General features: G+C 41.8%; 1 protein-coding gene, 1 non-coding gene and 1 pseudogene across 3 annotated transcripts in view; 1 reads left to right on the top strand and 2 right to left on the bottom strand.

The window, feature by feature from the left end:
* Slf2 (SMC5/6 complex localization factor 2) overlaps positions 1-26,002 on the bottom strand; it is a 62,462-nt gene that overhangs the window by 25,009 nt on the left and 11,451 nt on the right. The window contains 6 exon segments of the mRNA NM_001134612.2: positions 5,866-5,941; positions 15,942-16,044; positions 18,464-18,631; positions 19,405-19,527; positions 23,945-24,015; positions 25,008-25,975. Of these exon segments, the coding sequence (NP_001128084.1) occupies positions 5,866-5,941; positions 15,942-16,044; positions 18,464-18,631; positions 19,405-19,527; positions 23,945-24,015; positions 25,008-25,975 (1,509 nt within the window).
* Positions 1,931-5,193, top strand: LOC134484062 (large ribosomal subunit protein eL21-like; annotated as a pseudogene). The gene has a single exon (XR_015653418.1). The product of XR_015653418.1 is annotated as a large ribosomal subunit protein eL21-like (transcript).
* Positions 22,195-22,301, bottom strand: Rnu6-588 (RNA, U6 small nuclear 588). The gene has a single exon (XR_015655658.1). It is a non-coding gene; the product is annotated as a U6 spliceosomal RNA (small nuclear RNA).

Raw genomic sequence — 26,002 nt, 5'->3', positions numbered from 1 at the left:
AGAAAGAAGAAATACAAAATATATGGTTCAAGTATTAAAGGGCACCAAGAAGTAGAATGGAGCTGAATCCTATGTTCAAGGAGATTGCAGATTAAGGGAGTTGACTTTGGGGCAAGACCTCACCCAGCTAAGTTTAGGTCCACGAATGGTGGTTCACACCTTTAATCCCAGAGCCATACAGTTTTCTGAGTTCAAGGTCTATGTACAGAGCAAGTTCCAGGACAGCCAAGGTTAGGCAGTGAGGGAATTGAAAAATGGAAAGCTGATAACAGAATGCAGGGATGTGGTGAGGGGCATGTTGCAGCCTCAGCAAACAGCAGAACTTGGCAGCTTTAGCCATGAGGCTCTGGCTTTAGAGTCCAGAATAGAAGAGACAATGGATGCTGGTTAGCTGTAGCTAAGAAATTAGTGGTGATTAAGAAGAGACCACTATCACTGAGGTGTAGGATGATGTCACAGGTGAGGCAGGCACAAGATAGAAGGAGGCCTGTCATTGGATGACGAACCTGTCATTGGAAGGAAGGGCGGGAGAGAAGTTTGAAGGAAGAGGAGGAGACTAGGACAGAAAGGTAGAGACAGGAGAGAGGGAAAGAGAGAAGCTGTGGCAGGACAATATGGCAGGTGACGTTAAGATTCTGCTCTGTGTATTTACAGGTTGTTATCAATGTTCCTAAGGGATGGATGGTATCTTTATATGTTTAGGTGGGCAATCTTATCAATTGGGTCAAAGATATGTGTGTGTGTGTGTGTGTGTGTGTGTGTGTGTGGTTTTTTTTCCTTTTTTTCAGAGCTGGGGACCGAACCCAGGGCCTTGCACTTGCTAGGCAAGTGCTCTACCACTGAGCTAAATCCCCAACCCCATGTGTTCTTTTATATGACGATTTGAGTGTAACAAAGTGTGCAGCAGCAGGAGACACTGGGCCGCCTCAGAGTTGGAATGTGTTTCCGCCAAGATATCTGGCACATACCTTGGGGTACCACGGTGCCGGACCTAGCGGGATAAAAGACAACCCTACTTTATTTATTTTTATATTTTTACAACAACAGATGGCGCCCAACTTCATGAGGAAGCCGCCTGGGCTGGCAGGCTGTAGGTCCCCTACTGTGTATTAAGTAATGGCAGCTCAGAGAGTTAGAGATTAAAAGCTGCTTTTTAAAGAAAGTTGTTTAGAAAGTCTTTCAGGATACTCATATTCTTTTTAACGTGGGCTTCACGGGAATTTTGGGTTGAAATCCTAGTTAGACAAGCTATCTCTTAATCACAGGTATTAAAAGGTGAGTAAGTTTGTTTTTAGAAAGAAGAGAGTAAAGAGATTACCTGAATCAGGTGGGGATTTTCATCCACGGTTCAGAACTCAGATAGGGAAAAATTAGTCACTACCTCCAAGTAGAGTTTTGTGATGAATGTCTGTAACACCAGGGAGAGTGAATGCAGGCATATATTGTAGAAGTTATTAAGGTTAAAGAAAAAATGTGGCTCCGGGTAGAGAGCTTAACAGATTGAGATATTTTGGGCAAAAGTCCTGGTTTGATATGTTGCTTATTGATATTGGAATTGATAGAAGGTATTTGGTTTGTTTTATGAATTACCCTGCTAAAGGCCATATGGTTGATGCCGGCTAGCGAGGGTTTGTGGTTACTTTTGATATTTGCCACAACAGGAAGCTCAGATTCTCTTAATGTGGGCTCCACGGGAATTTTGGGTTCATTTCCTGATAACACAGAGTACAAAAGCCTATCAGGCTCATTGTTTAGCTTACTTCCTTTTTAAAAAATTGTTTAGTCTTCATAATGGGTGTGACTTTGAGTTTTATGGTTATATTATTACTCTGGGAGAGAGTTCAAGATACAAACTTTTCTGGTTTCATACTAAGGAACACAGTATTTTGGAAGAAAGATTTTGTCTTTGTGTTTTTAAAAAGTGTGCTTAGGGCCTTTCCGCCGGGGCAGCCATCTTCCAGTAAGTCGCCAAAATGACGAACACAAAAGGAAAGAGGAGGGGTACTCGGTATATGTTCTCTAGACCTTTTAGGAAACATGGAGTCGTTCCTTTGGCCACATACATGCGAATCTACAAGAAGGGTGATATTGTAGACATCAAGGGAATGGGCACTGTTCAAAAAGGAATGCCCCAGAAGTGTTACCACGGCAAAACTGGAAGAGTCTACAATGTCACCCAGCATGCCGTGGGCATCATTGTAAACAAGCAAGTTAAAGGCAAGATTCTGGCCAAGATGATCAATGTGCGGATTGAGCACATCAAGCAGTCGAAGAGCAGAGACAGCTTCCTGAATCGGGTGAAGGAGAACGATCAGAAGAAAGAGGAAGCCAAAGAGAAGGGCACCTGGGTTCAGCTGAAGTGCCAGCCGGCGCCACCCAGAGAAGCGCACTTTGTGAGGACTAACGGGAAGGAGCCTGAGCTGCTGGAGCCCAGTCCATACGGACTCATGGCCTAATGGACACAAAGGAAATAAAGGACCCGGACTGCAAAAAAAAAAAAAAGTGTGATTAGGCTCTGGAAACCTCACAGAGTCATACCAATAAGATTTGATAGACCGCCTGAAAAACTGATTCAGGAGAATCAAACAAAAAGATATCTCAATTCTAAACTTTTGTCTTGAGAGTTGTATTTTGCAGAATGTGCCTACTTGGATTCCTGATCCCAAGGACTTTCAGCTGGGTTCAGTCAGGACACATCAGCTACAGAATTTGCTTCATTCTTCCTACCTCCTACCCCCAAGGATATCTCAACGCCCATGTACAGCTTGAAGAAGTTATGGAGGAGTCGTCGCCCCAATTCCCTGGACTTTGGGGGGGGGGGCTGAAAGTGGTTATTCTAAAGTTTTTATGAGGAATTTAAAATTGGTTGCAATTTAACAGGGAGGAATTAGCTAGATTGAATTGTACAGCCATAATCTCATTTGGTAACTAAGCTTAAATCATATCTTTGTTTGGGTACAGAATTTATTTGTCAAAAAAGTTTAAAAGTACAAGCCAGTCCTTCTGTTGTTGTCATTACAAACTTCTGAGATGATTACACCTGTGAGTTAAGATTCAAATAGCAAAGTCATGGTTCTGAGTTTGGGAGAGTACTTTCAAGATAAAATTTAGGATATGGAGACAACAGTTCAGATTACCTTATATAGATAGATGTTTTTTTAAAATGTCAGGTATTCACAAAATTTGAGACTTTAAGAGTTATTTATCTTTTTTTTTGGAAGCTGGGGACTGAACCAGGGCCTTGCGTTTGCTAGGCAAGCGCTCTACCCAACCCCAAGTTATTTATCTTTTGTTGAGACATATCTGCTCCTAACAGTTCCCCTTTGGCGGATTTAATGAAGAATGTGAACATCTCTACCTCCAGGTGAGGTGATACTTTGTGACTAGGCAGCCACTGGACAAAACTGCCTGTTTCATCTGCAGACTAATACTGTCCAGGAAAGGACAAATTATGCAGAATAGTTGACTGATAAACCCTGCCAAAACAGGGTGATCAGCCCTTCGAAATCTGCATTTCAAGAGTCTGTCAGTTGATTTTGGGCCAGAAGGCTGAAGACTTGTGCTTACGTGTTGCTAACAGTGGACTGTGCTAGTGGAGTTTTGTCTCTACAACCTCTCAGTTCTGGAAGCCATGTTAGGCTTTCTATGTGTATAGATATTTGGTCATTCCCAGATTTCTGACGGGGTTGAAGACATTATAGTCTCATAGTCTATCAGGCTGTTTAACTCTAAATATACATATTTTATTGGATTATAATACAGATTTTAAGCCCTTCTTAACCTGGAATGGATAACTAAATGCTCTGTTTAACTGATATAGTGTTGGACTGGGTGTTAGATATAGTTTGTGCTCTTAATTACAAAATGATAATAGTTGTGCTCAGCTTATATTTGAGAGAAAAGTTTTTTTTTTTAATTAGACAAAAAGGGTGAAATGTAGGATGATGTCATAGGTGAGGCAGGCACAAGATAGAAGGAGGCCTGTCACTGGATGAGAAGGAAGGATGGGCCGCAAAGAGATTTGAAGGAAGGGGAGGAGACTGGGACAGAAAGGAGGAAGAGACAAGAGGGAGAGGGAAAGAAGCCATGGCAGGGGATGTTAAGATTCTGCTCTGTGTATTTACAGGTTGTTATTAATGTTCTTAAGAGATGGATGGTACTGGGCTATGTATGTTTAGGTGGGCAATTATATCTTACCAATTGGATCTAAGATTATTGTGCTGTGTGTTCTTTTATGTGACGGTTTGAGTGTAGGAAAGTGTGAGGTGGCAGGAGACACTGGGCCTCCATGGAGTTGGGATGTATTTCCGCCAAGATATCTAGCAGATATCTCGGGGCACCGCGGTGCTGGATCTAGCGAGGTAAAACAATACTTATATTATTTTTATATTTTTACAACAACACTGAAGTAAACTCTGGGAAGTGCTTTTTGAGAGCACAAAGAAATTGTGTTCATATTCCAAGATTTACCTCATGCTGCAGCTGGACTTGGTAATGTTAAGAGTCACCCAGGTGGTACTGGTTTTGAAGGCATGAGGCGTCGTGAAGACCAGCTGAGGATTGAGAGAGGCCATGGAAGGCCATTGGTGAAGGTGCAGCCTGAGTTGCAGTAGGTGGCCCAGGACTAAAGGGGTCATGCAGAGGAGTTGAGGCTTGGCACCATGAAGGGAGCCTATGAGAGGCTACTGGTGAAGCCTAGATGCAGTTAAAGACCCCAGAGTATTGGAGATGCCAGTACCATGGGATGATCACCAAGGACAGCAGCAGCAGTGGAGTGGATCAACCTGACTTAGAGCGCTACAGAGGGCAGAGCTGGAGAAGTGATGGCCAGCCCTCTGGAAGAGCCCAGAAGATCATGTGTGGATCCCAGACATTGAAACAAGAAGCTGTGAAGCTGAAGTTGCCTTGGGGACCCCAAGATGTTAGAGATTTCAGAGCCGTGGGACATCTGCCAAGGAAGGCTGCTGTCGGGGAGTGGAATGAGTCCAGGAGAAAGAAGTTTGTTGCAGTCAACACAGATGAAAAAGGAGCTGGAGATCTAAAGACCACTTTGACATCAGCCATGGAGATGCAGAGTCTGGAGTTTGTCCTGCTGGGTTCCTGTCTTGCTTTGGGGATTACAGTTAAGTGACTGGATGAATCACTTTGGACTTTTAACATTGTTGAGACTGCTGTAGACTATGGGGACTTTGGGCGCTGGACTAAATGCAATTTGAATTATGCTATGTTTAGGTATGGCCCCCATAGACTCATGTGTTTAAAGAAGTCTATGAGGGCCAGGGAATGGAATGTGGTGGCTTAAATATGCTTGGCTCATCCAATTAATGCCAATTAACATCAGTTGGCTGAAGCTGAGCCCAGTAGTGTATCCTTACAATCCCAGCAGCACTTGGAGGCATGATGGGAAGAGGATTAAGAATTCAAGCCAGCTCAGGTGACAAAATTAGTTTGAGGATAACTACACAAGACTATGTTAAACAATAAGAAAACTTAAGTATAAATAATAATAATTTAATTGGGTAGTTTAACACATAGATATATTTTCAACTATTTCTACTGGCCCTATAAAATAACCCGTTATATATTTTTTGAGGGTTAGAACCACATGAGTGCCTGGTGCCATGAACCCCCAGCAACTTGAGTTTCAGAGAGTTGTGAACTGCCATGTGGAATTGAACCCAGGTCCTTAACCATTGATCCATTTCTCCAGTCTTCACGTGTTAAAGATGAAGGGTTGTCATCTGTTAATATTGTGTTCAATCCCAAGTACCAACAAAAATCAAAGCAAACAAAATCACAACTTTAACATCAACCAAATGAGAGTATGTAACAAGCAACAGTGCATACTCCGAAACTCATACTCACCATTTCTAATAGTGATTTCCATCAATGTACTTAAAATCTGCACTGACACAATACAATCTGTGTGAACCGACATCATCTGTCAAAAACAAAATAGGTATTAGAAAGGAAAGTTTAGTATTTGCTAGGTCCATGTGAAGCTATTTTGAGTCTTGTCATGAGAACTTTCCTTTTCTTTTTTCTTCCTTCTTTCCTTCCTTCCTTCCATTTTGGGTTTTTCAAAACAGAGTTTCTCTGTGTAGCTCTGGCTGTCCTGTCTTGTAGATCAGGATCTGGTTGCCTCTGCCTCCCAAGTGCTGGGATTAAAGGCATGCGCCACCACATGCAGTTTTAAATATTTTTAATTCTAGCTCCTTAGGTGCCTAACACAGGAAAATTGTGAATTCAAGTCCAGCCCGGGCAAAGCAGCGACATCCCACTCCCCAAAGGGTTTCTCATACACTCCACTAAAAAGGGCTTTCATTACATGGGCAAGCAAGCAGACCAACCCCTTACCAATGGGTATACAAAAGTAGATAAACAGGGGGTTGAGCACAGGTCTAGTTGCAAGCCTCTTTCCATTCTAACAGGCTACCTGGTTTCTGTTGTTTCCTATTTTTACAACTTCTACCTGTAATTAATAAGTAAATAACACTTGAAACAACAGCACCACTCAAAATTAAATGTAAAGGAGGGGCTTGGAAGATGACTGAGTTGTTACCGTGTTAGTAACAAGTATGAGGACCTGAGCTCCATCCTTAGTATCCAACGAAAACCCAAGTATGGCTGGTCATGGTGTGCATGTCTTTAATCCCAGAATTTGGGAAGCAAAGGTAGGCAGATCTCTTCTGAGTGGAGGCTAGCCTGGTTTACAGAGTTCAGGCCATCTAGGGCTATATAGTGAAACATCATCTCAAAAGACTTTATTTTCCTGTGTATGAGTATTTGCATTTATGTCTGTGTATGACACACATGCAGTTCCCATGAAAGCCAAGAGTGCATCAGATCTCCTGGGCCAGCCACAGGTTGTTGTGTTTTGCCATGTATACGCTGGGAATTGAATCTGCGTCCTGTAGAAGAGCACCCAGTGCTCTTAACCAGTGGGCTGTCTTTCAGCCTGGTAGGTGTGTGTGTGTGTGTGTGTGTGTGTGTGTGTGTGTGTGTGTGTGTGCGCACGCGCGTGCGTTTCTAATTCCCAGCTTTGGGGAAACAGAGACAGAAGAAATCCTGGAGCTCACACTAGATAATAGTGTAAAGACTCTGTCTCAAAAAACATAAAGTGGAGAGCAACTGATGACACGCTTGTTAATCCCAAGCCAACACATGCATACACATGCCCATCTGACCTAATAGAAAAAGAATAAATAAAGAGTGCTTCTATGATGATCATAATTGGTAAGGTGTTTGCTGTTCAAGAAGAGAACCTGAGTTCAATCTCTAGAACTTATGTTTAAAAAAAAAGAAGCCAGGTGCGGTATTATGTGTATTTAATCACGATACTAGTAAGGCTGAAAGAGGTGAATTCCTATAACTTGCTGAATATGGTGATTTTAATGAAAATGGACCCCAAAGGCCTATAGGGAATAGTGTAGTTAGGAGGTGCCTTTTGGATGAAGTGTGTCATTGGGGGTGCGTTTTGAGGTTTCAGAAGCTCAAGTCAGCTCCAGAGTCATTCTCTTCCAGCTGCCTGCCAATCTAAATATAGAATTTCCAATTCAGATGGAGAAGTGTTTCTTCTCCAGACAGCTGTCATGCTTCCTGCCACGATGGACTAAACTCTGAACTTGTTAAGTCAGCTCCAATGAGATGGTTTCCTTTTTTACAGTTGTCACTACATGTAAGCACTCATACACAAAATAGAAACTGACTTACAGATAAATAATATACCCATACATTTTTAATTAGGTGAGGGGACTTGAAGAATCTGGGTACATATAGCCCCAGCTGGACTCCAGCTAGCTATGCATCTAAAACTGATTAACTCTTGAGCCTCCTGCTTCCATCTCCTAAGGATATGTTTATAGGTAGAACTGCCATACCTAGCCACCTTCCAATTTTCTTTTAAGGAAGGGCTTATCTTGGCTTACAGTTTTAGGAGATCATCCCATCACTAGAGAAGGCATTGAAGCAGGTCAGCTGGTTGGTCACACTGCACCTACACTCATGAAACAGCACTCAGTCATTTACTTTTTGAGACAGGGTCTCGTGTTTTCTAGTTCAAATTCGCATGCTGAAATCATCCTAGTGAGAGGCCAGGCTCGCGCTCTCACTGAACCAGGAGCTCACTATCCCCCTAGATTGAGTAGTCAGCTATTTACTGGCCCCTGCCCTCCTGCTGACACTGTTGGGATCACAGACATACACCACTCTGCACAGCTTTTAGGTGACTGCTGGGATCTGAACTCAAGTCCGCATGCTTGTGAAGGAAGCACTTTACCCACTAAACCATCTCCCCAGGCACAACTAAGGTACCAAAGATGTTTATTTGTCACCAGAGACAAAGGAAGAACAGTAATTAGGTATTAGCTGCCTTCAAGGACAGGATAGGAAAGCCAGATGATAGTGGCGTACTCATTTAAACAGCACTCTGGAGGCAGAGACCAGCAGACCTCTTGAGTTCAAAGCTAGCCCAATCTACAGAGTAAGTTCTAGGACAGCCAGTGTTTAAACACCCACTCCCAACCCCGCACAAAAGATAGAACAATCAATGTTCATTAGTAGTATAAACTGGGTGCTCCTCTAACCTGTCTTCCAACGGCAGGAGCTTATGCCATTGCCCAATGGCTGCCAGGTACAATACATTTGGAGCATTTCTACTATTGCTCCCAAAGTCCTTCTGGGTATCAAGGGGCACTCCCTCTCTCATTCCCTCTCTGTCTGATGCCCCCAATCTGAAATAGCCTTTTGCTCCTCCTCCTCCTGCACTAGGTATGGTGCATAATGTGACTGTGGCATTCCTTGGTTGCCACCAGCCAAGGTACTGTTTTATTCTAATAATCAGGGTATTAGAAAAGCGAAGAGTCTTACGTTCAGAATGACTAGTAACTCAGTAAAAATTTAAAGTCTATTGATACTTAGGTGAAATCATTGTACTTTTATCTAGTCCAGTGCTTCTCAATCTTCCTAATGCTGCGATCACTTAATACAGTTCCCCATGTTGTGGTGATTCCCAATCATACGATTATTTTCTTGCTACTTTATAACTATGATTTTGCTGTTAGGAATCTGAATGTAAATATGATATGCAGATGGTCATAGGCAACGACTTCTGTGAAAAGGACCCCTAAAGGGGTCATAACCCACAGGTTGAGAACCATTGATCTAGTCAACCTTTTAACAAAATATAGGAATTTAAATCCCAAGACAAATAATCCAAGCTAAAAAAACTGGATGAGGATGGTGGTACACATTCTCAGGACCAGTACTGAGGGCAGCTTAGTCTATGTAGTGAAACTCCTGTCTCAGAAAATTCACAAGGGCCTAACTGGTTCTTTGGAACCCAGAAGGCACGCGCGCATGGACACGCATGGAGACACACACACACACACACACACACACACACACACACACACACACTAAAACAAAAACAAAAAACCCAACTGTAAAAATGTTTGTAGAACATACACTACTTCAACTGCTATCCTTTTCTTCTACCCAGAACCACAGACTAACCACAATAAATTTAAATCTAAACTATAAGGAATAACCCAAATTCTGCTCAGCCAGATACATAGCTTAATGTAAAAAATAATCTACTTTAAGAACGTCTTGGCTGTATCTGTGTTAAGCTCTCCTACCAGGAGAATGTAATACTCAAAGACATGTTCTACATAGGTGGGGATGTGGGGTGCATCTCGAGGAGGTGCCAGAGACCTGGGATAGGAGAGGTGCTTTAGAACCAATGAGGATGACCTTAGCTGTGACTCACAACATTGGAGAAAGAAGAGTCCAACTCCTGTAGTCAGGAACCTCAGTGGAGTGAGTGAGAGGGAATCCAACCTACTCACAAAACTTTCGGCTCAAAATTTACCCTGTTTACAACAAATTCAGGGACGGGGATGGAGCAGAGACTGAGAGAATGGACAGCCAATAACCGGCCCAACTGGAGATCCCTCCCTTGGGCAAGCACCAATCCCTGACAGTATTAATAATACTCTGTTACGTGTGTAGATAGAAGTCTAGTAAGGCTGTCCTCTGAGAGGCTCCACCCAGAAGCTGATTCAGACACCCACAGCCAAACAATGGATAGAGCTTGAGGACTCTTAGGAAGGAATAGGAGGAAGGATTGAGGGCCCTGAAGGGGAGTCCTGAAGAGGGTCCTGAAGGAACTCTATAGGAAGGCAAACAGTCTCAACTAACTTGGACCCTTGGGGTTCTCAGAGAGTGAACCATCAACCAAAGGGCATACACAGGCTGGACGTAGGCCCCCTGCCCATATGTAGCAGATGTGCAGCTTGGCCTTCATGTGGGTCCCTAACAACTGGAATGAGGGCTATCCCAAAACCTGTTGCCTGTCTGTGAGATATGTTCTAGCTGGCTGCCTTCTGGCCTCAGTGAGAGAGAATGTGTCTAGGACCCCAGAGATCTCATGTACCAGGGTGGGAGGATACCCAGAGGGACTTCCACCTCTCAGAGGAGAGTGGGAGTAGGGGATGGGGGAAGGGATGCGGTGATCTGGATATAAAGTGAATTTAAAAAAGAAAAGCACATATACAATAAGACTGCCTATGGTTAGAGGCTGGTTTAAACAAATCAAAATATAGAAACCGAAAAAATACAACAAAGCTATTAAAAAGGACGATAGTTGTATATTGAAAGGAAGATACTCACTTATTTATTATCAGAATAATCTACAGAGCAAATGGACTTGTTCCATTTATGCTTACTGACTTGGTTTTTTTTCTTTTGCAGTATTGGGGACTGAACCTAGGACAGGACCTATCCATTTAGTAAAGTACTCCAAACTGCATCTCCAGCTCACATTCATTTTCAATTGGCTTGAACTTATGACCTCCTGCCTGACCCCGGGGGTAACTGGGATCACAGACATATTCCATCAGACCCGGCTCATAGTCAATTTGTTTGTTTTGAGACAGGGTTTCAGATAATTACAACTGGCCTGTATCTAAGCATGACCTTGTAATTCTGACTCTTTACCTCTTCAAAGTGCTGGGATGAGAGGCACATGCTCTATGCTCAATGAACATGATTCTGGGTACTGAACACAGGAATTACAGGCATGTGGCACTATGTTCAATTTATTCAAGGCTGGATCAAATATGCTTTCTAGGCAAGTCATTAATTAATTTTGTATGCAGACAACCACCGAGAAAACATTGACCACAATGTCAATAGCAGGTGGAAATAAAGACTTGGAATAAATTTAGTCTGCTTTTTATAACTTGAATCTTATACAACAAAACATTCTCTCTGAAATGAAAAAAACAAAAAAATAAAACTTAAGTAGTGAACTCTTTCTACGACATTTGAACATACATGATACTACAAAAAAAGCCAAGCTGGGCAGGGATGGAACATGCCTTTAATCTCAGTCCTCATAAGGCAGAGAAAGTTGGACCTGTAGTTTGAGGGCAGCCTGTCTATATATATATAGAATTCCTGGACAGCCAGAGCGAATAAGACCCTGCCTCTATAAATAAAAAGCAAATTTTTAATTTTTTTCTTTTATCCTCTGGAAGAACAGGCAGTGCTCTTAACCACTAGGTCACCTCTTCACACCGCACCCTTCCTTCCTTCCTTCCTTCCTTCCTTCCTTCCTTCCTTCCTTCCTCCCTCCCTCCCTCCCTTCTTTCCTTCCTTCCTTCCTTCAGGATCTCACAATGTTTAGCTCAGGCTGGTTTCAAACTCTTTAGACAGCATGAAAAGGTTTTGAACTTGAGATGTTCCTGCCTCAGGCTCTGCAGTCGCCATTATTAGAAGTACAAAACAGTATACCTGGCTCAGCTCATTTTTATTACATTTTAGCAAACAAAGCTAGGTGGAGTATGGTGGCACAAATGTATAACCCAGCACTGAGCTATACAACCTGACCCTTGTCTTCAAAAAAAAAAAAAAAAAAATCCAATACAGTTAGAATTATTAACATTAAAATTTATCTAATTTGCCAATAGTAAAAGTCAAGGTTTTTCTAGAGATGAGAAAATATGGCTTACCCAGAGAAAGTACCTTAATTTCAAAGAATGATTCAGAAAGGTATAAAAATCTGCTTAGCGAAAAGGTATTTTTGTTATGTGCGACAGTCCACATCAACGACATAAAAATAAAGAAAAATATGTAATCAGGGACTACAGAAACCCCAGTATGACAGTCAAGTTTAAAATTAGAAATACGGGGGTTGGGGATTTAGCTCAGTGGTAGAGTGCTTGCCTAGGAAGCGCAAGGCCCTGGGTTTGGTCCCCAGCTCCGGAAAAAAAGAACCAAAAAATAATAAATAAATAAATAAAATTAGAAATACAAATATGCAGGCGAGGTAGATGTGTAGAAGTGTCGCTGAAAACTGCTGGGCAGACAGAGTTATCTTCAGATATGTACAGTTATTTTGATGAGAGGCACACTGTAAGGTGACACTAGCAAGCTAAAGCCTGTTCAGGGCTAGCACCCAGGCATCAAGGAGACCGACGGGAAAGACTGAGGAGGAGGAGGAGGAGGAGGAGGAAGAGGAGGAGGAGGAGGAGGAGGAGGAGGAAGAGGAGGAGGAGGAGGAGAAGGAGAATGAGTTACTTTAAAATAACTTGAGGCAGATGAAGTTTCTTGTGGGAGCAATACAAAAGATAATTAATACCAGCAGATCAAAATTGTTAACCATTTCCAGCAAGTGCTGCTCCGTGGTCTTTCTACTACCACTGTTACTGTGGACAAAGTTCCTCTCCCACACAGCATGAAGCTTACTCATCAATTTCTTTGGTAGGAGTTGTGCTGAAAACACCTTACTTGGAACCTATATCTTTTTATATGGGGACAAGTGGGGGCCCATTCAACCAACTTCATTTTTTTTTTTAAGATTTATTCATTTATTATATATAAGTACACTGTAGCTGTCTTCTGACACACTAGAAGAGGGCACTGGATCTCTTTACAGATGGTTGTGAGCCACCATGTGGTTGCCGGGAATTGAACTCAGGACCTCTGGAAGAGCAGTCAGGTGCTCTTAACCACTGAGCCATCTCTCCAGTCCCAACCAACTTCATTCTTTTGATTTCACCTTAATAGAAATATCTCACTGCAGGGTGGTGGTGGGAGGCTGAGGCAGGTGGATGGAGGCCAGCTTAGTCTATAGAGGAAGTTCCAGGACAGCCAGGGCCACAGAGAGAAGCCCTGTCTCAAAAAAGCCAAGAAAACAAAAGAAAAACCCCAATCCACCACATTAAGGTAAATTAAAACAAGAATCCCTCTTACCTCTTCTACTTCCCACGCCCATGCTGGCCTCCCTCACTTTTCTTCACAGTACTTGACTCTTTAGAAAAAAAAAAAAAACTACTGTACATTCCTACATTTTCCTACCTCTTCTGTGTTAGAAAGTAGGCTTCTTGTGGTGTTTCATCTAGTACCTTGCACAGTGACACTAAAAATGCCAACCACTAGTTGGGCATGGTGTCACCTTTAATCAATCCCAGCACTTGGGGGGCAGGGGCAGGGGCAGGGGCAGGGGCAGGGGCAGGGGCAGGGGCAGGGGCAGATCTCTGTGAGTTTGAGGCCAGCCTGGTCTACAGAGAGAATTCCAGGACAGTCAGGGCTGTTATACAGAGAACCAGTCTGGAAAAAACAAAACCCAAAACACCCTCCACCTGCCGCCACATGACAATAATGAAAGAATACTAGAAAGTAAACCACATGACAATAATGAAGATTGTCTCTAAAGTCTTTTAAACAGGTTTCCTGATATACTCCCAAAGTCAAGAGTAGAAATGCCATATTTTGCCCTAAATCTTAGTTCACAAGTATGATGATCCTCACAGGCTCATAGAGAGTAGCACTATTAGGTGTGACATGTGGCTTCGTTGGAGAAAATGTGTCAGTGGGGGTGGGCTTTGAGGTTTCACATGCTCCAGCCAGGCCGGGGTCACTTCTCCTTGCTGCCTGCCAATCCAGGTGTAGAACTCTTGGCTACCTCTCCAGCATTCTAGCTGCCTGCATGCTGCCACTTCCACACCAGACTTTCAACTATAAGTAAGCCTCAGTTAAACATTTTCCTTTATAAGAGTTGCTGTAGTTATGGTATCTCATCACAGCAAAATACCACTGACTAAGACAACATGTAATAGAGTTTTCTGATACCAATAAAACCTGGGTCCTCTGCAAAAGCAGCTGGCGCTCTTATCTGCTGAGTCATCCTACCCAGACCATCTAAGAACAGGCTGGTAGATCTTTGAGGCCTGGTCTACACAGTGAGTTCCAGGCCAGTAAGGGCTATATAATGAGACTGTTTAAAAGGAGACAGGATTTCTAGGGCAAGACTATTGTATATATGTACATGAAGGCATAATCACTCACATAGGCCCCTGCTAAGGCGAAGGTAAACACTGGTAGTCTTCCTGTATCACTATGACCGTATTTACTTATTGGCTGTGGAAGAGAACACATCCATAGCAAGCCAGTGGAGGTCAGAGGACAACCTCAGGAGTCTGCTGTCTCCTACCATCTGGTTCCTGGAGACGGAATCTGGATTGTCAGGCTTGGTGACAAGCACGCTTTCCAACTGGACATCTTGCCTAGCCCATTTCATCTTACTCTTTAAGAAAGGGTCTTCCTGAACCTGGAGCTACAATCACTGGCCAGTGAGCCCCTATGATCTTCCCATATATACTTTCAGCTATATACAGGAGTTGCCAAGATGTGTTGCCACTCCGAGCCTGCAGATGGGTCCTCAGAATCTGAACTTAGGCCCCTTGTACTTGTGCAGTAAGCATTTTACACAAAAACATCTCCCCTGCCTACAGGGCAGATTTTTGCATAGTACAAAATATCCTTTTATACTTAAAAAAGGTTTAACCACTATTTTCTATAAATCCAGAATTTTATTAAAATAGAACACTCCAGTAGTTTTAAGAAAAACTTGACAGGAGTTGGGCAGTGGTGGCACATGCCTGCAGCCCCAGCACTTGGGAGGCAGAGACACCTGGATCTTTTTGAGGTGGAGGACAACCTGGTCTACAGCGTTCCAGGCTGGCCAGGGCTATACAGAGAAACCCTGTCTTCAAAATCCAAAACCAAACAAACAAGCAACAAAACTTGCCATGAACTGTGTCCTTGGAAGGAGAATACTACCTTAACTGGGCACTACTAACAGGGAACCTAGCGTAACATCAAGAGCCCTAGAGAGGGCCAAAATCCACTGTATTATATACTAAATTACTGTCTTCTCGATATGCCCAGAGCAATAAACACCTACACTCATGTCTAACATATCTAGAGGAACACCAAAGCACTATATAAAATCTACATCATTTAAACAGAAACAAGGACATATAAATGAATTAAGCATTAATATGGACATGGAAGAGAAACAGCCAGCTGAGTTTGCATAAAAACATACATGGGGGCTGCCGACATGGCTGAGTGGTTCAGAGTGAGAGCTTGTACTGCTCTTATAGAGAACTAGAATTCAGTGCCTGGCACACATGTCTGGTGACTCAGTCACTACAATGCCAGCTTCAAGGAACCTGACACCTCTGGCCTCCACAGGCCTGCATCACATGCACAGACTCCCACGTAGATACGTGTGAATAGGGACACAGGCACAAGCACTGCTGTAACTTGAGAAGGAGCACTGGCTCTTCCTGCCTCATTTTATTCCCCTAGGAACCATGGGTTTAATATGGATTTTTTTTTCTGCTTAAAGTGAGAACAATTCATTTATCCACTTAATAGTGTGCATGGGGTGCGCATCATCTCTAGAAGCCGGAGTGCAGCTTTCTTGAGGTGGTTCTTTGCTTCTACCGTGTAGGGCCGGGGCACTGAACTCAGGTAGTGAGGCTTGGTGGTAAACGCCTTCACTCCTGAGCTATTTTGCTAGACCCTAGGAGTTTACTGAGTAGGAAACACAGTAGGTACCCACTATAAGCCCCAAACAATTCTCTTACCCGAAACAGCCACTTTAACACAGGTACAGGACATTGGACGTAGTGGTATGCAGTGGTAAGGAAGCCTTGTGTTGTCAAAAAAATCTGATCTGTTTTTCCTGATCTGGAAACAGAAAATCAGTGATGGTTACCCATGGGAAAAACCTCTTGCACACACACTGGGCATAATCAGAGAAATGAGGAAGCAAACTTCAGCTGATGGGGTGGATTCCACACTGACATGGAGCAGGTTCCCACGTAACCGATGCCCATTGACTCCTCTGTGGGCAGAGGCACATTTGTATGCAGTGCTCAGACTACCAAGTCTGAGGACACGAGCTTTTGCCATTTTAGGGGTGAACTTTCCTAAAACTCAGCACCAGAGTCCACATGGTCTTTACAGACTTGAAATGCCACACACTCAGAACAATTATCCTAGTCAGGCATTGGACAGAGCGAGCCTAAGAACTATCTATCCCAGTATCTCTTTTTGTCTTTCTCAGTGGTACTGAAGTTCTGATTTTTAGCTGGGCAAAATCACTTGCTATATGTGCTACTGCTGACAGTTCACCCAATCAGCCACAAGCAAAGGCAAGCTCCAGCTCTATGTGCTTTCTGCGAATCTGAGCGGGAAGCGAGCACTGCAATACAATGGAGCAGTAGACAGTACTAGTGGAGGAAAAACACAGCAAAACAAGAGACCAGAGCCAGGACTCTCTAGCCATGAATAAAACAAACAGGGGTTGGGGATTTAGCTCAGTGGTAGAGCGCTTGCCTAGGAAGTGCAAGGCCCTGGGTTCGGTCCCCAGCTCCGAAAAAAAGAACCAAAAAAAAAAAAAAAAAACCAAAACAAACCTTGGTCAAACTCCAGCTTCTGACAGCCACTGTTATTACTGTTGTCACCGGTGACCCTTTCCTTTTGTGGTACTGGGAATATGTTTTTGGAGAAAAGGTCCTGCTCTGTAGGCTCAGAGTGACACCAAACTTGCGATCTTCCTGCCCCAGCAATTCTAGGATTACAGCTGTGAACTGCCATGGCTGGATTTTACATAATCAGTTCTCCACTTTGAGATAATATCTCTTATGGCCCAGCAGGCTTAAAACTTGCAAACTGAAGACAACTTGGAAAGTTTTCACCTTTACTTACCCAGCCGTAGGCTACCACTTTTGGTTCATGTGGTGTAAGAAGCAAAACAGGGCTCTGGATACGCTACATAATCACTCACCAACCAGGCCACAGTCCCAGACAGTCCACATTCATCTAAGGCAGCAGCAGAGTCTTACTGGGCCCCAGTCACAAACTTTTAAGAGCAACTTTTGAAAATCAGATTTTATTTTATGTATATGGGTATTTTGCTTCCATGATGGATATTCTTGATTGTCAGTCTGACTATAAAATGCAAATAGGTGGGCACACCCATAAGGGTTTTTTCTTTTCATTTCTTTTTAAAGATTTATTTTCATGTGCATTGGTGTTTTGCCTACATGTATATGTCTACATAGAGGTGCCAGATCCCCTAGAACTGGAATTCAGACAGTCATGAGCTACCACATGGGTACTGGGAATTGAACCTGGGTTCTCTGAAAGAACAGCCAATGCTCTTAGCTGCTGAGCCATCTCTCTACACCTGTTTGGGATTTTTTTTTCCCCTTAACAAAACCATTTGAAGTAGGAAGACCCATTTCTTTTTCTTATGTTTTTTGAGACAGGGTTTCTCTTTGCAACCCTGCCTGACCTGCACCTCGCTCTGTAGACCTGGCCTCAAAACTCAAGAGATCTGCCTGTTTCTGCTTTCCCAGTGCTGGGATTAAAGGTTCAGGCACTCCCTACCTCCAGCCTATATAAAGGACATAGAAGATGAATGATTACCTGCCCCTGCCCCTGCTTTGGCTCGTTTTCCTAGGAAGTTCATTCATTCACTGGCATTAGAGTTTACTTCTTCAGGATTCCAGAGTATACTAAAGACCAGCTGAGACATCCAACCTCTTTGACTGAATAACTGGACTTCTGGCCTTTCTTCTGGCCACTGCCAGAGTACCTGGACCATAGCCTGTAAACCATTCTACTAAATCCCCTCTTTCTATATATACAAATTCACTTTGTATGGTTCAATGGTTCTCAACCTTCCTAGTGCTGTGACCGTTTAATACAGTGCCTCATGTTGTGGTGATCCCAACCATAAAATTATTCTTATATATTCTTCCTAACTGTAGTTTTACAACTTTATGTATTGTAAATATCTGTTATCCAATGGCCTTAGGCAATCCCTAAAGGGGTCATGACTCAGGTTACACTGCTCTAGTGTACCCTGACTACTATACCTGCATGCATGTATGTGTACTACATATATGTCTGGTGTCCACAAAGGTCAGAACCTCTGGAACTAGAGTTATGTATAGTTCTGAGCTACCATGTAGATGCTGGGAATTGAACCTGGGTCCTTTGCAAGAGCAGTTAAGTGTTATTAACCATTGAGCTATTCCAGCCCTTAGAACAAATATTTATACAGGAAAAAAAATCCAAATATTTATGATTTACTTACTTGAGAATAAGCTTTTCCACAGCACTTTCTCCGATAAAACCAGAGTCTCTTAAATCTAAGGTATACTGATTGAAAATTTTTCCAGAATTGAGGAAATTAAATATTTCTTCACCTGGATGATGATCAGGAATAGCATCAACTGTAACTGAAAATTTCTTTAGAAATTCCCTGAAATACAAGGATCATTGAATATTAAAGAGTTAGGACATATATGATTCTGTACTTAAAAGATGAATACATAACACTTGGCAAACTCTTACAAAACAGCATTTTGTGTGTACTTTTTTGGTTTCTCTGTAAAGTCCTGGCTGTCCTGAAACTTGTTCTGTAGACTAGGTTGGCCTCGAACTCACAGAGATCTGCCTCTCTCTGCCTCCTGGGTGCTGGAATTAATGGCATGTGCTAATGCGATAGAACCAATGAACATCTTTTTGGTATACTATAAATTTTAAAGATTGATTAACTCAGGGTACGGAGATGGCTCAGTAGGTAAAGTATTAAGTCAGACTGTAAGACTGACTGAAGAGTATTTTAGCCAGGTACACAACTTTGATCTCAGCATTCTAGAGGCAGCAGCAGGTGGATCTCTGTGAGTTCCAGTCCAGCCTGGTCTACAGAGAATTCCAGGCCAGTCAGTGCTCTTACATAGAAAAATCCTGTCTCAGAAAGAGAGGGAGGTGGGGGGATTGACTGAGACAGATAGAATGTTTTGCAGTCCTCCTTATGGCTACACATTTCATATGTTCAGTAATGAAAACCACTGAGTCTCTCAGTGTTAAGACTTAGGATGTAATTTGGTTTTAATGTTTGCCTTTCAACAAAATTCAAGTGTGTATCAGTCATTGAACAGCCAGTCAAAGATCCAGCTGTTTTATAAATACCAAATTTGAAAAATGGTTAAAAAGTACTAGAAGATTATAGATAGTGTAAAAAGACGCTACCTGTGTTCTTCTGAGAGGCCATCCTCATCATCTGTACTGTCCTGGTCGCCAATTCTGATAGGAGATTTAATGCCACGGCCCTGTCTTATGTCTTCCTGTAGCTGCTTCTGTAGTTCATCTAGCCTGAAAATTGAAAAGAATGCCATATAAATAATCCTCATTCATTCATTCTTGAGACAGAGTCTTTCTATGTAGTTCTGGAACTCTCTATATAGACCAGCCTCGCCTTAAATTCGGAGATTCACCCACCTTCTGAGTATTGGGAATAAAGGCATGCACACCAGGCTAGGCTTATGATTTATTTAAAAACAACTGCTGTGATCTAAAAGGAAAACAATTACCAAGTACTGTTATATATAACAAATTATGTTATAATATAGGGTAGATCATATCTCCAAAATACATTAAAGTTTTTTAAAAGTTCTATTTTATATGCATGTGTTTTGCCTAAATGCATATTTGTGCAGTACCCACAGAGGCCAGAAGAGGGTGTTGGATCTCCTGGCAGAAGAGTCAAAAATGACTGTGAGCAATCATGTGGGTGCTGAGACTCAAACATGGGCCCTCTGGAAGAGCAACCGGTGCTCTTAATCACTGAGCCATCTCTCCAGCCCTTTGGATATTTCTTTACAACTAGAAATTTAAGAATGACCTATCCAAACCAGAAATAGAAAAATCAAATGATAAATAATGATCAAATTTGGTTATCTTCTCTAATCTTTAATATTCACTGATATCTTGTAGACCAATACCCTGATAATGTTAATTAGGGGTTTTTTTTCATCATGGTCACATGATTATTATCACCACCAAATATAACACTTACTATGGAATGCCAAACCACAACCTCTTAGTGAGATTAAAGGAAAATAAGTGGTCAAGAAACTCACTGTTTTCTCACTAACAACGGGTCAATCATCACACCAAATATTACTTTGGTCTGAGAACACTCAATATCATTGTGTGTGTGTGTGTGTTGAAATAGGTCTTTTGATGTATTCTAAGCTGGCCTGACACCGGAAATCTTCATGCCTCAATTTAAGTGTTGGTGTGTGTATTTTCACATGTAGCAAGGCTTAATTTTAAACAATTTCTCTAAATTCAGAGGGAAAAACTTTTAACATAAACATCTGAAGATTTCCTATAGTTATATGTTTAACAAGTTAGATTTGTAACTTCTGTGTAATTCAGTTATCTAATCTTCCTTTTAAAGTTACTTAACAATTAATTTTTTTTTTATATTCATGTAGGTGTGACTGTGGTGGCTAGAAAAAGATTTCAGATCGCTCTGTTTATTGCTATAAACTGTTGTGAGTTGTCCAATGTGGGTGCTGGCAACTCAACTGTAGTCTCCTGCAAGAACAGCAAGCATTCTTTACCAAAGAGCCATTTCTCTAGCTTCCTAAACAACTTTCTAAAGAAACAGCATGTTGGTAGTTGGCAACTACGTGTCACTGTGCATGCTTGAAGGCCAGAAACCTATAGGAATGTTTCTCCTTCTTCCACGGGGATTCTCAAGATTGAACTCATGTCATCAGGTTTTGGTGGCAAGTGCTTTTCCCACTGAGCCATCTCACCTGCTCCAGTCAACAACTAAACTTTAAATGAAGTTTTCTGGGCTAGTACATGAGTAGACATGTTGTTCTGGTATCATTAACAGTAAGTCTGCAACCACATACATAATTTTTTGACTCAAAGCTTAATTTACGTGTATTATGTGTGCCCCACATATGTGTGTGTTTACATGGAAGCCAGAAGAGGGTGTTGAAGCTCCTGGAGCTACAGTCACAGGTGGTTGTGAGATACCAGACTTGGGTTTTGGGAAACAAACTCAGGCCCTTTTGAAGCACAGCAAACATTCTCAGCCAGTGAGCCATATCCTTAGGCCCATTGTTTAAAATTTTTATTTGCTTTAATTTTTAAAATTATATTTAAGCCAAGCATAGTGGAGTATGCCTTTCACCCCAGAACTCAGGAGGCAGAGGCAGGTAGATCTCTGTGAGTTTGAGTTCAGCCTGATTTACACAGTGAGTTCTAGTATAGACAGAACTACATAGTGAGACCCTACCTCAAAAAAACAAAAGTAAACAAACAAAACTGCATCAACTTCCGTGTGTGTATGTGTGTATGTGGTCAGAGGTAACACAAGGGGCAGTTCTTTCCTTTCCCATTGGAGTCTTAGGGATTAACTCTGGATGTTAAGCTCAGCAAGTGCTGTTACCCACTGAACCATCTCTCTGGCCATTTACTTACTGAGATAGACTCATGGCACTCTTTCTGACTCAATCTCCCAAGTTCCTGAATTACAACAATGGCCAATATATTCAGCTTGTCACATAAATGTCATTAGGAAAATCATGACCCTTAATTTTTTTGGTGTGTATAAAGTGGGCTGCTTATCATTTTGAACTATTTCCTCCAAAGAGTAAAATGACACAAAAAACATGTATGATTATCTTGGTTTCAAAACTTGTTCTTAATGTTGGGCATGGTGGCAAATACCTGTAATCCTAAAATTGGAGAGGCTGGGAGCAGAAGAATCCAATCTTTGAGGCCAACCATAGCAGTATACTGAAATCATGCTTAATTAAGCAAATAACCCTTCCCCAGCCCAAGAAAATAGTATAAAATGTCTGAAACTGGTAAACATTAAAGAAAAGGTTGGATTTTAAAACGTTTACTTCCTTAAGTGAAATCATTTATAACAATGAATAACTATGGTTCCTTGCTTAGTTTAGATCCATATTCTATGAAAACTGAGTTTTTTGAGTTAAATGCTGCTAATTTTTTAAAATTATGGAACGCGTCATGAGTCTGCTTGTCATCCTTGCACAGGGGTCAAGCTAATCTTCCTGGTATTGTTCCAATTTTCCTATGTGTGCTGCCAAAGTGAGCACAAACATAAAAATCAAGGTCCTACTTTTGTGCTAACAATAAAAACTAATAAAAAACAGGCAAGGGCTCTCAATAGACATTACTCCAAAATTATCAAGAGGCCTAAAACCACACAAAAATGTATTAAAAATGTCAATCAAAACGATGATAAGAAACCATACCATTTCATGTTCTTTAAGATGGCCATGGGGAGGGAGAGAAGGTGGAGATTATGAATATGAATGAATAGCAAGTGCTGGAAAGAATGTGGAGAAGAGAGATCCTCATGCACTGCAGATGGTAATGGAAAATATTACCCTTGCTGCAGAAGGCAGTTTGGTGGCTGTCCCAAACCCCAACAATTACCTCAAGTTCACTAAGTCCTGGTATGGGTCCAGACTCAAAATAACTGAAAGATGCACAAATCATCATAGGATTTTTTTCTACAACAGTTGCAAAGTAGGTACTGCCCAAGTGGCCATTAATTGATAAAAGAACAAAATGTGGTATGTATACAAGATGGGACAGTCAACATCAAGAAGGAAATTCTGACCCAACCTTCACTACAAACAACGAAGATATGCTAATTACAATACTTTAGATATAATAAGGAAACCAAGAAATGATCTCACATGAAATACCTAAGAGTCAACTTCATAGGAACAGGAAGAAAAATAAAAATGGTGGTTTGCCAAAGGCAAGGAGGCAGAGCAGAATGGGAATAGGCATGGAGTTCAGTTTGAGAACTCTGGAGCTAGCTAGGTGGTGGTGATGTCAGTGTGCTAATTTAACCTGTACTACCAAGAATAAGATGTAAGGCTGTGGTGATGGCTCAGTGCATAAAGCTCTCGTTACACGAGAATCAGGTCCTGAGTGTGAAGTCTCAGAACCCACATAAAGCTGTATGCATACACCCGGTGTATTAGTGCATACCTTTAGTTCCAAAACCCAGTAAGCATAGGCAGGCAGGATTCTGAAAGTTTGAGGCCAGCCACAGGTATACAGCAAGATCCTATCACTAAAAATAGGGCACTGGATGCATAGCACAAGCGTCTGTAATCCCAGTGCTCCCACAGGGAAATGAGAGGCAGAGAAGGGAGCCTCTCTGATGTAGCTTATAGGTCAGTTAAGGCTAGCATACATAGCAGTGAGGAGCCTGCCTCAAACACAACAGAAGGTGAGGACTGACACCCAAGGCTCCTCAGGTCTTCACATGCATGCCGTAGCAAACATGCACTAGCACTCTCATGCACACACTGTCCGTGCACACACATAATGAAAATATATTCTACTCATGCTTTGCATCAAGGATATCAGTAAGATACTGTTGTAACAAAGAGGAATTTACATTAATAATGTAAAACACAGCATACTGTAAAAACCTGTATCTTTTGATGTCTCTTGAACAAGAAAACACACCTTATTTCTAAAACAGTTGACAAGAGAATTAGAATAATGGCACTCCTACAAAATGCATGTTAATTTCCAGTTCTCTTGGGATTTTTGGTGTACTGGGGACCAAAGTCACAGCTTTGTGCTTGCTTGGCAATCACTTTACCACTGAGCTAAATCCCCAGCCCCATATACACTTATACACCATTCTAAGGTAAGTTAAAGCCAACCACGCAGTAGAGCAGTTTGTTCCATGTTAACAGATTAAACTAACCTCTGTGTGTCTTCCTTCTCCTTTACCAGTCGCTCTAAGGTGTTTGTATAAGTTCCACTCTGAGCATATTCCTAAAACAAAAAGAAAGTTGAAAAAATACTTTATAACTTACCTTAGTAGAAGAACTGGGATATTTTAAAGTTGTTCAGAGTACTAATGACTATTTTCTATGTCAGTAACCTGGGTCTGGATGACACCCTTCTTAAAGGAAAAATTTCATCATCATGCTTTAAGTCTAGCGCTCTATGCTGCAGGCAATTTGACCTCAATATCCATTAGGAGGAGAGACACTGCCAATAAACCCTGCTAGCCTTAGGATCTGAATGCAAACACCCAAGGGCTCTGTGGTGACCCTATCTTTGCTTCTGCATTCTATTTTAGTGAAGTCAAACTACTACTAATTTTTAGGTTTTACTATGGAATATTACACCTTCCCCACCAAACTTTACAGAAATCTTAAAATTAATACAGTTTACTCCCAAGATAGAATGAAGCACTTTATAAATAAAATTGCACACCACAATTAACAACATTTCTACACTCTACCTTCATTTACAGCAGTGGTCTCCAAAGCAGGGGGTGTGCAAGGTGATCCATTGGGGTGCAGGAAGAAAATAATAGAACTTCTATTTATATGGAACTTCTATAGAAACTCCAGTAGAACTTAATCTATAGTAACTTCTATGTAACTGCCACAGGAAATACTTAAGTTTTCTTTTTCCTTCTATTTCTGTTTTCTGTATATACTTTATTTCAAAAGTTCACAGTATTATAGTGGTACATGTATAGAATATATAAGTCACATATATATACTGGGGTACATGCTTAAAAGTTTCCTTTTAATAAAAAAGTACATGTGATCAAAAAAGTTTGGAGACCACTGATTAACAAATATAAAATTGAAGATACGGGGAACTCATTACCAAACAAGAATTCACACTCATGTCAGTCTAATATGAGTTGTAGTAAGCACTGAATTTTAAAGTAAGTTAACAATCTATCTTCTTTAATTAATCCATCTTTCCCCCATCAAGTGAAGACACGTTATCACAGAACCACTTACCATGTAGTCTGACGACTGGGGTCTAAGCCCCTTGGAAAACGCAGGAGGCTTTCCTGAAGCTGTAGGAGTCTGACTGAAGTTCAGAGCCATTATTTCTTCCAGTGATTTTAGTGTTTCCTCTTCCTCATCACTCTCTAAGTTGTAACCTAAACTTTCTTCATCACTATCAAAATCACCCCTGAATTTCCTTTTCAGTGCACTGCTACCTGCATTGGAATTTCCTGAACTCTCTTTATCTGAAGGAGCTGCTGGGCTTGGGACACACGGCACAACTTCCAAGGCAGCCGGAGGAGATGCTGTTGGAGGGGCGTACTCTGAATGCAAGGATCCCCCAGAACTTTTCCCTGAAGATTCATTAGAAACAGCCTTGATAGTCTTTGCTTTGTGTTCCTTGTGTTTGGAGGATTCTGCAGAATGCCCAGAACGTTCTTTCGAGGAGGAACGCTCTTTATCTTTTTTAAGAACTGGAAGAGTGCAATTTTTAGCATTTAGCGGTACTCGAGAGGAAACAGCACTTGGAACATGGGAAAGTAAAGGTAGCTTTGTCTCTTTTGATGTCACAGAACCAGCCGGTTTACTTTTCTGAAGGTTGCTAGCTCTTTTAGCTGTGGATTTTTCCTGAGGTAAAGGCAAGTGGGGCTTCTGTGTTTTGGTGTCTTTGGTACTTGCTGCGTGGACTTGGTCACTATTCTTGGAAGAATGGTGGCCAGAATTTGAAGGTGCCAAGTCTGCAGAAGAGCGATCTGTTTCGTCATCAGGTTCCTTAGCTATATCTTCCAAGCGCAGAACACCACCAGGAGTCTTCAGTGCGATGTGTCTTATAAACTTTTCTCTCGGATGGGATGTGTCTGGGCGCTTCTCTAGGAAGGACTCTTTTGCTTTAGGTATGACAGGTTCTTTTGTGCTTTTCAGGTCTGAGTCCACAGAGTTCCTTTTTCTTTTGTCGGAGAATTTATTCTGTTTAGAGCCTAAAATTAATTTTTGTCACATCAGTG

This window comes from Rattus norvegicus, chromosome 1 (genome assembly GCF_021556685.1).
Source record: "Rattus norvegicus strain SHRSP/BbbUtx chromosome 1, alternate assembly SHRSP_T2T, whole genome shotgun sequence".
In the NCBI taxonomy this organism is placed as follows: Eukaryota; Metazoa; Chordata; class Mammalia; order Rodentia; family Muridae; genus Rattus; species Rattus norvegicus.
This window is presented reverse-complemented; position numbering and strand designations above follow the sequence as displayed.